The 14,332-nt window shown below is 31.1% G+C and overlaps 2 protein-coding genes across 2 annotated transcripts; one reads left to right on the plus strand and one right to left on the minus strand.

Annotated features, from left to right (window-relative positions):
• The first annotated feature begins 3,822 nt into the window (after window positions 1–3,822).
• Window positions 3,823–12,394, plus strand: LOC144854846 (uncharacterized). Its single transcript, XM_078712837.1, has 2 exons — window positions 3,823–3,861; window positions 11,110–12,394. Exons 1-2 carry the CDS (start codon window positions 3,832–3,834, stop codon window positions 11,920–11,922), a joined length of 843 nt encoding a protein of 280 aa, XP_078568963.1. The 5' UTR covers window positions 3,823–3,831; the 3' UTR covers window positions 11,923–12,394.
• Window positions 6,214–13,805, minus strand: LOC144854845 (peptidyl-prolyl cis-trans isomerase E-like). The gene is made up of 9 exons (XM_078712836.1): window positions 13,772–13,805; window positions 13,057–13,199; window positions 12,801–12,827; window positions 12,382–12,463; window positions 10,518–10,651; window positions 9,499–9,625; window positions 9,244–9,323; window positions 8,267–8,448; window positions 6,214–7,658 (listed from the first exon to the last, which is right to left on the minus strand). Exons 1-9 carry the CDS (start codon window positions 13,803–13,805, stop codon window positions 7,523–7,525), a joined length of 945 nt encoding a protein of 314 aa, XP_078568962.1. The 3' UTR covers window positions 6,214–7,522.
• Window positions 13,806–14,332: the final 527 nt, after the last annotated feature.

The raw sequence follows: 14,332 nt of genomic DNA on the forward strand, positions 1-14,332 counted from the left end.
TAATTTTAAAGGGATTATTGCAATATTGTGTCTCATATAGTATGTATGTTGACCATTAAAAAAATCCAGAGAATCGGTCTAGAAACTAAAGTAGTAACTACAGGCCAAGCAAATAAAAAACTAACTTTTTAAAAGTTTGTAAAGTCATTGCAAAAAGTACATCAATATTTTGTTTTGTAAAATATCACTTAATAACTTTTTTACATTTATAGGCCTGAAGACAAAATGTGATTAAAAGTAATTAACAAAAAAATAGTAAGTTGGATAACCTTAGATGAATCATGTGGGAAATACAGTAAGCAAATTTTCAACTGTTTACTTAAGCGTATTCTATACATTTTATGGCGTATATATTCAAAAGAACATTGTATTACAAACAATGGCATCAATGATGCGAGTTGCTGCTGAGTGTTGTCAAGGAACATAACACAGCCAAGAAACTGTACTGCACTGACATTAGGCCTACCAGAAATCACAAGTATGTTTATATTTAACAACAATCCTACAATTTGTTTAATTTTGTACATTTATTTTGTGAATGTTGGTGGAAAACTTATTTCTCGAGGACCAGGAAGTGAACCACCGGTTTATGAAGGGAACACGAAGACCAAGTTTACATGCCTTTTAAATGAGGTACCTGACAACTATGAGTGGCTGAAAAATGGTATAACTATTACACCAGATGAACATTACAATGTGACGTACGGCAAAGGCAAAACTACTTTGGAAATAGATAAAGTAAAATGGACAGATAAAGGCTATTATCAATGTAAAGTTTGGAATAATGGAGAACAAGCAGAAGTATCTGAAAAAGCACAGTTAATAGTAATAGAAACCAACGGTGAGCCTTATCCTATCTGTGAGCTGTCAAAGCCAGTATATGAGCAATGTGAGATGGTGTATATGACTTGCATCACAGAGAAAAAGTCACCTCCTGATAACATAGAATTTAATGTAGAATATCTTGATGATGAAAGATCTAAAAACTTAAACACTACATGTCAATGTGGTAATGTTACACATCTATGGGCCACATCAGAGTTTAAAGCAGATCCTGATCTTGATAATACAAAGATAGTTTGCAAAATATCCAACAATCAAATTCCTGGTGGGTGTTGCAGGAAGAGTCTTGTCATTCAGTCATCGCAACCACTGACAAAATAGATGATAGGGTGATGGATGAGACAGCAACTCCAGACACAGAAGAAGTCACTGATTCCAAGATAACTACAGAAACACCAACAGGTAAACAAGAGGAGGAAACAACTGATGATGAGACAACAGACAATAAAACAGATGACAATGCTGATAAGTACACATGTGAATGTAACAATGGATGGATTATTTTTTTATTAATCATAATAATAATACTTTGCATAATACTGATAGTTTGTTTTTATTGTCTTTTTGGTAAAATTAAAATTCCACCTCAAACAAGTCCAGAAAACAATCCTGCAATTGAATTGTCTGAAACATTTACATAATTAATAGGTTTTAATTTAGTTAAATGTAAATATATAAAACTTGAGGTTTCTCTTCAAACAAAGTGTTCTGAAAATGATCAGTTTCAATTAAATGTATGTGTTATTTGTATGCGTTAATAGTGTAGGCTCCATTGAATGCAATTCTCATTTTGGTATTAGTTTGTTATTTAAATAATATCAGGGTTTAGGCCTACAGTTTACCTATAATACCACACAACCAAATACTGTAAAACTAGCAAAACAGAGTTGGAGGAGCAGAGTCTTCACATCTGAAGTTGGCTCCAAATACGAAGAAGAAGAAAAAAAAAAAACATGAATATTTTTTTGTATACAATTTTGTATATAGCTTTACAGTAGACCCATATTCAACATTTGATTAATTAACTTATCAGTGTGATTTTTAAAAGTGCATTGTATTTACTTTCTGGATTTTCAGTCTACTTGTAACATCTTTACAAGTGCTTAGTTTACAATAATTGCATATTTATAAGATTCATACTTACAAAATGTATTGTCCCCCAAAAACATGAAAATGAAGGATTAATTAAATCAGACTTTGAATATGTTATTTTGTAGTTTTAATAAAGTTAATCACTTCCATAGAAAAAAAATAATGTTTTCACTTATAAATTGACAAAATAAATGGTTAAATTCAACCAAAAACACACTGGCTGGCAGCCAATTTGACTATTTTTTGCTTTGAATTACAGTTTTTCAGGTAAATACATTTTTTTTCGATCAAATTTTTGGTCAAAGTGGATTCCTATTATGTTACATTAAAATGGCATATTCAACAAAAATGTTGTTAAGAATTATTTTTTCAGGGGGACAATACATCTTTAATTCTGTGCATTTATTTCTAAAGTTTAATTGGTATGTTTAGCATAGCTTTTACATAATTATAAAAACATAAGAACGTAACACATACATCAATAACATTACATTTATATAGCGCCCAATACTATGATAAGCTCATAATCAGCGGCACTCCACATACTGTCATAGCATTGGTTAAAATTTTAAAAAGTCTTTAAATGTTTTATAAAACTGATAACAGTCATTCAAGTATGTAATATAACTTAGTAAATTTTCATATTTTTTTTTTCATTTTCTGTAACTATTATTATGTATAGCGTATATGCTACATGGCCTACCAGTAATTGTAACAATGGCCTGGGGAATATTGATTGAATAATAATAAATTCAAAAGAAATGAATTGTCTTGTATAGGCATATAGGTTTTATTTCTACATTCAGTTGCTATCTTAGTGAATTTACTTACTAAGAAAATATATATAATTGCAATAAAACATGATTATTATACAAATAATGAATGTTTATGAGTGTAATGGTACAAATAATGGCATGAGGTGAATGATGAAAGGTTATATATCAACCTTCCATCATTCACCAAATGCCATTATTTGTACCATTACACGAATATAAAACATTCATTATTTGTTTTATATAACATATAAATAGATTCCTGTCATTTGAATCAAATAAGGTAAGGTAGCCCTAGCCAAAGGCCTACATTTCATTCACATTGATTAAAAACAGTTTTGTTTGGTTTTGTTGTATTTCACAGTACAGAGCCATATTATAGGGTAATGTGTATACTAGATTTTTTTTCATCCGCGAAACGTTTTTTTTTTTTTCGTACACAAAAATGTTTCAAAAAGTACTATTAAACGATCGTTTAATAGTGCGTACTATTGCACGCCATGTGACCCACAATCGTCCAATTACATGACAGGAATTTATTTAGGTGTTATATAATATGGATTATTACTATGGTATATAAAATCATACACAGCTCTATTATCTAACCCTTATTCAGCCAAGTACAAATAACAATACCTGCAGGAAAATATATGATGGCTAAGCAAGATAGCTGTGACAGACACTCTACTCGAAAGCCCATCATCCCAGTCTTTAGCTGACTAAACCCAAAACATTGTTATGCTTGTCAAGTCAGTGTCGGAACAAAAATGAATAATGTTTATGTTATGGTGACGTGTTTTAATCATGATTAATCGTAGATAGATCGTGTTTTTATGATATATACCTAATTTAAACTATTCTTTTTATATGATGTAAGCAGTAATGATATTTTAAAATTCTATTGATTTTATCTAATCTAATGGTACTGGTATTAAAACGCTACATCGTTGGATTGGTTGTTGCTAAGATGCATGACTGTACACACTGTTTTTGTATCGGTAACTTCTATAAAAAGGTCTGACATACTGCTTGTGTTAACTGTATGAAAACATCAAAGTCAGAATATCATGTGTTTGTCGTATCAATGGTGAAAATGTACAGTTTTACAGCAATCATATTCTGTATGACATTGGCAGTTAATGGTGAGAGTGAGGTATTTTTATCACAACCAGGTGATGAAACAGTAATAGAAGGAGACACTGCTACATTTACATGTATTTTGATTGATCGCATTTCTGAAGTTCAATTAGAAAATGCAACATGGTGGAAGGACAACACGATGATTGAGCCTACTGATGCCAAGTATACATTTACCAATGATGCAACTTATGGTAAATACAGCATTCAGCTAAATAATGTGGAACGTCAGGATAAAGGATATTACCAATGCAAGGTTCATGGTGAGTTTTCAGATAAAGCTTGGTTAACAGTGTTTGAAATTACAGGTGAGCCTTTTCCTATCTGTGAGATATCAAAGCCAGAATATGAAGAATGTGAGATGGTGTCGATTACTTGTATCACAGAAAACAAGTCACCTCAAGATAAAATAAATTTTAATGCAGAATATCGTGACAAAAAAACTAAACATTTGGACAAAACATGTAAATGTAGTAATGAAACACATCTATGGGCCATATCAGAGTTTAAAGCAGAAATAGAACTCAATAATACTTTGATAAATTGCAGAATTGTTAACGTCAAAACTCTGGGCTTTCGTAATTGCAACAAGAGTCTTATTATTCAGTCACAGCCCAAAGAAACGACACCAACGAAACAAACTGAAGGAGAAAAAGGCAGTACAAGCAAGACGAGCAGAGAAGAAACCTCAAGTAAACCGAAGGATCCAAATGAAGAATCAATTTCAAATTCTAAGAATGTATTTGAATGCAACATAGAAGACATTCGAATGATTACATATATAAATCTGTTACTATTGTTGTCCATCCTTGCACTTAGCCTGTACAACTTTTGGCAGACCAAGACAGTTAATTTGAGACGTCCTCCCATCAGTATGTAACACTAATTTTAAGGTTGTCAATTTCAATATGATGCTTGATTTTTTATTTTATTTGTTGTAATACAATAGTTAGGATTTAGACATGTAGACTACTATATTTTCATAGAGTTCAATCCTTAAAGAATGATAATTAAAAATTATTACTACACCTACAAAAGATAACCATTACAATGCAAGGTAGGCCACGGCAATGATAAACTGTCAAGAAATACCAGAAGACATAGGTGCAAAACTTTTACATTTTATCTCATTATTCTTGACATCTTGGTAGGAAATGAATTGTGAATACTAGGTCAGAAATTGATAAAGAAGATGGCATAACATGGATGTTAAAATATACAACCACTGATATCAATGTTGTGGTAATCATAATATAATATCTCTATACTACATATTTACCATTATAAAACCAGATTATTATTATGGTTCCTCTATGTAAACAAACAATTTGTAATGTTTATTATTCTAATAATGGCCTAGAGTATATTGATTGAATCATTATAAAATTACAAAGAACATTGTATCACAAACAATGGTATTAAATAATGAAGTTATTCATGTATATTGGTGCTAGGTGTAAGAAATCGAAATATTCCCTAGTTGGACAGTTGGTTGATAGCTGCTTTCATACAATTGGAGAAAGAGCCTGCAGACAAAATAATACTGTAACCTACCACTAACCACAATGATTTTTGCAATCAAAAGTACTTTTTGCTTACTGTTTTACACTTATTTGGTGAATTGTGAATTATTTATTAAACGAGGACCATCAACTCCAAAAGATCCAGTCAAAGAAGGAGATACTACACTGTTGACTTGCATTTTAAATGTGAAACCTTATAAGTATGAATGGATAAAAAATAATGCTATCATTATTGTACCAGGTGAACATTACAATGTGCAGAATACTTTGCTCACAACTACTTTGAAAATACACAGAGTACAACGCACAGATAATGGCTATTATCAATGTAAAATCTGGAAGAATAAAACAACAGGACAGGTATCTGAAAAAGCACGGTTGAAAATATTTGAAATCACAGGTAAACCTTATCCTATCTGTAACATGTCAGAGTTAGGGTATAAAGAATGTGAGATGGTGTATATGACTTGCATCACAGAGAACAAGTGGCCTGCTGATGATATACATTTTAGTGCAGAATATCATGAAGTTGATAAGTCACTGACTTATAATGATTTTTTACCGCCAAAGCCAACAATGTCAAAAGAGTTAAATACTACATCTCAATGTAAAAATGCAACACATCGATGGGCCACAACAGAGTTTCAAGCAACGCCAAATCTAATGATGGGGGTTTGCATGATTTCAAACAATTACAGTAAACCTCTAAGTTGCAAAAAGGACATTCCCATTTATCCATCAACAACTACCAAAGAAATGCCAACAACACCTGCACCTACAGAAGTCACAAAAAGAAGCACAAAACCAGCAACAGATAAACCAAAAGATGAGTCAACAGATAAGTGTAATGAATGTAAAGATTTATTATGGGCAATATTAATATTTCAATTTCTGATACCAATTGTCATTATTATTATTCATAAAAAGACGGATTTCTTTAAAAAAAAAAATAAAAACAATTATATGAAGGAACTTAAATGTCTGCATTACCAACACAAACCAATATGGACAGCAAATCAAAACAATTAAAGAAATAATACTACTTATATTGGGAAGAGAATACAATTGCCTATGTTGTTGGATTAAATCTTCTAGTGGGGTGCCGTGGGGTGGGGTGCCTTACTCGCAATCTTCAATCAATCAATCAAAAGTAATATTTATTTCTCTTCTTCTCTTCATTTGTTTATGCTGCGGAATAAATGCTTATACTGTCATGACAGCATAAGATAAAGTCAACATTTCATTAACATAACACGCTTAAAAGTGAGAGCACAAACTTACTTAAACAATTTACAAAACAACTTTTTTTTTATTTCTGAATTGATTACACTTTTACTAATATTATACTACCATTATTGTTGAAGCTTAATTTTTTGTTAAGTATCCGTTGGCTTGCCTAATATGTCTGGTATTCTGGAAATTATGTTGAATGTGTTTTTAATTGTTAAAATTTGAGATGTCTTCAATCTTTTTTCAGAAAAGTCTGGTGTTGGGAGAGTTGACTGTATATAGAAATATTAGTTTTGTTATAGAATGTCTTTTAACCAACAAAATACAGGTCAACATGATTAAATGTATATTTCAACATTTGTCATTTTTTATCTTGTATATATTTTAATTTCAGTTTGCAGTTTTTTATTGAAATTCTTATATTAAATGTATAAATTGTGTAACTGTATTAAAATATTTTTAGTTTATAGAGTAAACATTTTGTTTGAATTTGCTTTGAATAAATGATGGGTTTTAATCTAGCTTTTTGTGCAACAATAATTAAAATAGAGGCATATTATATTACATCTATACATTGCATAATAAATAAAAATGAAATTTATTATATAGTTGAACTGTTGTATTGTATAATTAACCTTCAGATGATTCTGTGAGAATAGGAAAATATCTTTGGTACAATTATTATTCCCAATCTGGTTAACATCACTTCATTTTTTAACTTTTCAATGCACTGTTCTGTTTGAGTGTGCAAAACCTAAGAACCTTACTACAACCTGTCCAAGTATCTACCAGCAATAAGATACACCACTGCAGGATCACAAGCACACACTTCAAATATACCAATCAGGGTCTTGCTGGAAGTCTCAGTGACACACTGGCCAATCACAGCTACTTGTCTTCATCTTATCACATTTTCTTCTTTCTTCATACCAGCTCTCCGCAGTCACCGATAGTAACCTTTGTAGATGGTTTGCCAGATTGAGATCCTAGTTTTTCCATCGCTCTCACTACGTTCATCCCCTCAATTACCTCTCCAAAGACGACATGTTTTCCATCTAACCTGAAAAGACAAAAGCCAAACATTTAAAATTCTATGAAAAATGAATATACACAATACTTTTTTGCTTTTGTATATATTTTGTTCTTGTGCACCAGTTATATTTATTATTACTATGTACAAAAAGTGGTCCCTGAATTGAATATTTATAAATCATTATGATAAAAAAAAAATAATTCATATTAAGAAAAATAATATCAATATTATAATGATAATTTCAGTTCCAACAAGTTATTTTTTAAATTGTTAAAAAAAGTTAGAGAAAACTCTGAACTTAACAAGATCAACTTTATTGTCACGTTTACAACTAGAATTTGAGTTCTTGACATGGTAAATTATAAAATATACATTTTAAATTAAAAAGTAATTTTTCCAAGAAATCATAGTAACTTTAATACCAAAACCGGACTCCTAAGAAATGTTAACTCTAAAAAAACTCACACAGAAGTTATTTTAAGCTCTTCGATGGTCAGACATTTTTTCCTACAATTTAGCGCATTATGAAAACTAAACTTTCTGGGCAACCAGACATTTTGGGCTAGCTCTGATGTGTCTGCTTTAGGGAAAGTAAATTACATAGTTTTAAATAATAATTATTATTAGTTTCTAACCATTCTGTTTTTTCTGTTGTCAAAAAGAACTGTGATCCGTTGGTACCAGGTCCAGAGTTTGCCATTGATAACAATCCAGGCTTTGTGTGTTTCAGTACAAAGTTTTCATCATTAAATTTCTTTCCATATATTGACTTTCCACCAGTCCCATTGTGATTGGTGAAATCGCCTCCCTGACACATCTACAAAAGGTCTTGTTAAGGGAACATTCATTTATTTGATCAAAGTCACTAAAACATACAACAGGCAAAAGGTTCATGTGGCTACCAATCCAAGGGTCTTGGGTTCAATTCCCGTACCATGTCAGGATTTTTTCTAAGGACAAAATTACAACTCCACTCTCAAAGACTTGTAATAAGACTTTGTTTATGTAGAGCATCTTGTGTATATGTTTGTATTGTGGACCTCTGATGGTCCCTAATGATCAGCAATTGCTGGATGGATCACCCTCATTAAATATGGTAAAAAAAAAAAATTAAAAAAATAAATAAATAAAACAACATTAAAAAACAACATATAAAACATTGTTAACCGTATTAAACTATGTTTAAAATATTATAAAAATATTTAATGGTGACAAATGATGGATAACAATTTGTTCACCTGATCAAATTAAAAAAAAATAAAATGTAGAAAGTACTCATGTATTAATATATATATACTGTCCCTCTGAAAAACATTTTTTTTTCTTTATGATTAGGCTATTTTATTATCACTTGAACCAAAAATCAGATCAGCAAATAATAATTTAAGAAAGAAAAGTATATTTAATAGGCAGTATGAAAGACAACATGTTTCTGGCTGGTTAAAAGTAAAGTTTGTATCTTTCTTGTTTTTGTTGGGGGACAATAAATTTGTTGTCTATTTTAAAACAATTTCAACTCTCCTACTGTTTACATATTACTAATCTTTCTCTCTCTTCATTAAAATTCATAACATCAACAGCTAAAATCTGTTTACTAATTTTAAAAGGATACAAATTTTGGAATAATGCGATGAAATATGCTTCCTTTGTAACCATAACCTTTTTCATGCGTACACAAACAACGAAAGTTTTCTGAAAAAAAAATTAAGATTTTAGTTTAAAATAAATCCTGCCATTGTTTTATTTTGATTGTTTGAGATATATTTTTTGTATATAAAAGTTAGGTTAGATAAGGTACATTTGTGAAAAAAAAAAGCAATTATCACTCCTTAGCTGCCTAAAAAAATAGTAGAAAGGAAAAGTCTACCTGCAGTCATGGGAACAACATCACTCCTTAGCTGCATGATTATTCTACCAGCTTCCTTCTTTCCACATTTAATGTCAAAGTACACTTGAGGGTTGACCTTTGCCCTCTTTTGTCCTGATCCTGCAGCCTACCAATAACAATAATTCAAGAAAATAGTTATATTTTGAGAATAAACATTTTTCAAACAATACTGAGTGAAAGTGACACTAAAAAGTTGTTTTTCCATGTCCATGCTAAAAACATTCATGGCCAGGTGCGGTGTTTTTATTTTCGTGCTATAACAAAAACTAACCACTGTATACCAACTTTCTAGTGAGTCACCAGACAGGTTTTTACATTAGGTTAAACTACCTAACTACTGTAAAATGGTATCTGGGTTTTATAGCAAAATTTGACCATTTTAAGGGAAATTCATATTTTTTTTCTTTCTGTATATTTAACCAGATATTGTATATAAAATTCAAAGTTCAATGACAATACAAAGAATAGAGTAAAGCATGATTTAAGAAGATGTGGTACAAATTAAATATATTGACATACAGTAGGTATTTATCTTAACATTTGTATAAGGCTATATGCATGGTCAAACAATGTAATTTACAGTTTTCTATAGCCACATATGCCCATGCATGCAGTATTTTATATCCTCACGGTAAACCATGGTGATATAGGTTATCAACACAACCTACAGTGCATCAAATTTCTTTCTAGATTGACATGGTCAACTGTGCGTTCATAACTTAATGCTGATATTCACTTCCTTCAAATTCTAGGCCTTAATTATCAGGGGACTAAAAGCTACATTATCAACACAAACTAACATGATGATGTCATATCACTACCATATTTGGGCATATCACTACTATATTTGGGCATATCACTACCATATTTGGGCACATCACACTTTATTTTGTTAAACTAGTGTGATAGCTAAGTGTAGACAGAGCTTAAGATATTTTACTCTCCAGAATGTAACTCAACCTAATAAATATTTTAGTATAAACCCAGCATCTACTCACCTGATCAGAATCTTCAGCAGGTCTTTTAGTTCCTCCAGCAGCACTCTCACCATCTGTTTCTTTCTCAGCTCCTTCTTCCTGGTTCTTTAATGTCTCTCCTGCGTGTTTCTTCAGCCAATTGTCATCGGACCAAACTGCAATATAATTTACTCATGATAATGTAAATGTGCAGCAGAGAAATATGTACAAATGTTGAACTCTGTAATTGGTGACTTGTGTCACTGTTGAGTAGTAGTAAACACACAAGACAATTTGTAATTTATTGATTTTTAAATCCTTTACGGTAGTTGAATTCAAAAAGATCATTTGTAAAAATGGTGGTAAAGTATTGACATTGTTTATGACTGTTTAGACATATAATGTTACTAGGATGTATACACATGACTGAATAACAATAGAAAAGAATTTCTTTTACAAGTCTTTTACTGTAGATAGTCAATAGAGATTCAATATTATACTAGTTGTGTTACTGCAAAATTGAATGTAAAAACACTAAGCAGGCAATATTACGCCATTGCTGGTCGAAATCAAGAAAACAATGTACAGTTTTACAGCAATCATTTGCTTTATGATTTTGACAGTTAATGGTGAGGTATATGTATTACAACCAGGTAATGAAACAGCTAATGAAGGAAGCACTGCTACTAAATTTACATGCACTTTGAAGGCCAAGAGAAACGATTTAACCTGGTGGAAGGATGGTGAAAAGATTGAAGATAATGACCCACACTATAATTTTAGCATTGAGGCAAATGCTTACACATACAGTATTCACATAAAAGTAGTAGAACGTCAGGATAAAGGATATTATCAATGCAAAGTTAAAGGCAAGTTTTCAGATAAAGCATATCTAACTGTACGAGAAATCACAGGTAAGCCTTATCCTATATGTAAGCTGTCAAAGCTAGACTATGAGGTATCTGAATTGGTACATGCAACCTGCATCACTGAGAACAAGTCTCCTCCAGACAACATCGATCTGATACTTGAAAACTCAGAATCATTGATAACATCAAAATGTTATAATGATACCCACCTATGGGTTACAACCGAATTCATTGCAGAGGAAAGGCAGAATAACTCAATAATTAACTGCACAATTGAAAATGACTTCTCTGAGTCAGCTCGTCCTTGTGACAATCCTGTGACGCTTAAGATAGTTAACCCATCACTACCATGTAATGAACAACCAAAAGAGGAAAATGGAAAGGACTATGGATACATAATAATAATATTAACACTGTTCCTAGTGGTTAGTGTAGTGTTAAACACTGTGCTTTTCCTTTATATTGGACACTTGAGGAATACACTTGATTGCAGTAGAGTGACTGAATTTGTAAGATCGTCGAGAAACTTTATCAGACAATTACTTTTGCCTGGAAGAATCGGGGAAAATAACAATTGAAATGACTCAGAAGAAGTATTTCTTATGCTAAATATTTTATCTCTTTCTTTTTTCACTTATTTATTGTTTTATATTTCTTTTCATGTGTTATACATATTTGTATTGTACTTGCAGGCACCCTAATGAGACAAGCTTTTGCTTCTAGTGCAGGCGTATTTTTCTATTATATCGGACAAGTGAATATTTCAAAGGTACTTGTCCTGGGAAAAGTGAAAAAAAATGAAATTCCCTCAGCCCTGAGGCCCCAGTTATTGTTATAACTGAATAAATGTGTATGTATGAATGAATTGTGGAACAGAATGCCTGGGAACTTATGACTCTGTAAATTCAATGCATTCAATGCAAAAATGGACGGACAGAAGATTCTGTCATAAACCATCCAAGTCAAAACAGATCTGAAAATCGGAAAAATATGAATATCATGCTGCTGTTGACAGTGAAACTAAATGAAGATCGTACCTGGCCTACTGGAACCTTCCTTTATCTTCATTGGTTTTGCTAAATTTACTCTAACTGTTCTTCCAAACAACTCAGATTCATTCTGTAATAAAGAGTACAATGTAATGTAATTTTAAATACAATAACGTAACTAACTACTGATATCAGGCTAGCTTTTCTTACAAGTATCTATTCTTGTAGGTATTACAAGTCTAAAAATTAAACTGATATTAAAGTTTAATACAAATACATAAGTTAGGATTCAATATTGAACAAAATTAATCAGGTCAACAACTGACATGAAATATCCAGAAACTTCAAAGTAAAAAAAAATATATAAGCATTGGAATTTCACATTTTTTAAGGCATACAAAAAGAGATATGTCGAGTTTGTTTTTTTTTTCAAAGTCTACTAAAAAAAACATAGAAAGAAACTATACCATGTTGTCTATTGCAGCAGCAGCATCCTGTAGGGAAAATAAAGAGTGTTAGAAGCTGTATAGATAGATGTATTCATAAACATAGGCAAAATATATTTACATTAAAACAAACTGTAACTGTTAATTTTCATTAATGCTTTACATTAATATTGTATTTGATAAAATAAATATTAAAAGCAAAATTGCAAAAACTGAATTGATTTTTAAAATGGTATAGGCCTAAGGTTTAAAAAATACAATTTAATTTTGTCCTTACTTCAGCAAATTCAAACTCAACAAATGCAAAACCTCTGTGCTTCTCAGTTTCATAATCCATAGGAATTTGAATGTCGACAACATCACCAAAGGGGATAAAAGCTGCGTGCAGCACCTTCTCATCTACTTCTTCTGCTAAGCCACCTACAAAAAATCAATAGATAGATATTACAGGCATCAATTGCATTGTGGTCTTTCCACAATTTGTTTTAATCAACTAATTATCAGAACTTGGCTAGCTAGGCCTATAGAATAAGACTAGCCATTGTTGGGTAGGCCTAGCTAGCTAAGCGTAATTAATAATAATATATCATTATTTATGAATATCAAAATAAAAATTTAAAAAGTTTGTAAAAGTTTAGTTTAGGAAAAAAAAGGCAAAACAAACAAGAGGACGCATATTATGTATTTGAGTTTTATATATGGTAATAAAACACTGTAAACAATTAGAACGATAGAGTTAATACTAAACTAATACTAAGTTACAGAAGGCTAGGCCTACACTTCCCATTCACATTCCCACCACGTCGCCGAGCCCTGCCTGACTTGAGTAGTGAAGTGAGGAGTGCTTTTATTATAGGCCTAGCGTTTTGTCAGCATGCATATTTTTAATTGAAATAATTGCAGGTTAACTCGGCGACTATTGACTTATAATTGGCTAACTAAATTAATTTAATATCTCTTAGAATTAACTAATAATACAATATTTTTCTTACCAACGTAAATAATACGCTTATTATTGGCGGCCATTTTGAAATTTGTAGCGCACGTGTTAAAAGCAGAAGAAAGAGGGCGACATTAAAAAAAATTGGTGGTTGGAAAAAAAATCGAAGTAAATTAAATACCGCAACTTTTGAAAGTTTCTATTGCGTCATAATTGATGATAATCAAATAAAAATTGTCGACGTCATTTAGTGATAAGAAAAACATAATAATATAACATGTTATTTAGTCCCCAGTATATCTTTTGATGTGTCGAAAACAGTGATAAATTGAGAGCCTGCTTTTATAAGAATGAACTATTTAAACTGTATTTGTTATAATAAATTGAATCTTTCTTTGATGTAGACATTTATAAACCAAGTTGTAGTTTTTATATGGTGGCTGAATATCCCTCTTCTAATATCTAATATAAACTAATTAGTATACTGTAACTGTATTTTAGTGTAGAGTATATTGATTTATTAATATAGGCCTTAAAGTCTCACTACTTTCCGGTTTTTAATTTTTATCTTTTTAGATATACTCACTTTTTTTCTGATTTAAATCCCTGGACC

Source organism: Antedon bifida, chromosome 10, assembly GCF_963402885.1.
Source record: "Antedon bifida chromosome 10, ecAntBifi1.1, whole genome shotgun sequence".
NCBI lineage: Eukaryota > Metazoa > Echinodermata > Crinoidea > Comatulida > Antedonidae > Antedon > Antedon bifida.

Excerpts from the sequence above, each read along its gene's own strand:
- LOC144854846 (XM_078712837.1), top strand. The coding sequence starts at position 3,832 with ATGACATTGGCAGTTAATGGTGAGAGTGAG. Across the intron at positions 3,862-11,109 it reads CAGTTAATGGTGAGAGTGAG|GTATATGTATTACAACCAGG; the intron begins GTATTTTTATCA and ends GTTAATGGTGAG.
- LOC144854845 (XM_078712836.1), bottom strand. The coding sequence starts at position 13,805 with ATGGCCGCCAATAATAAGCGTATTATTTACGTTG. Across the intron at positions 13,200-13,771 it reads TAAGCGTATTATTTACGTTG|GTGGCTTAGCAGAAGAAGTA; the intron begins GTAAGAAAAATA and ends GATTTTTTGTAG. Across the intron at positions 9,324-9,498 it reads TGTTGTTCCCATGACTGCAG|AAAACTTTCGTTGTTTGTGT; the intron begins GTAGACTTTTCC and ends TTTTTTTTTCAG.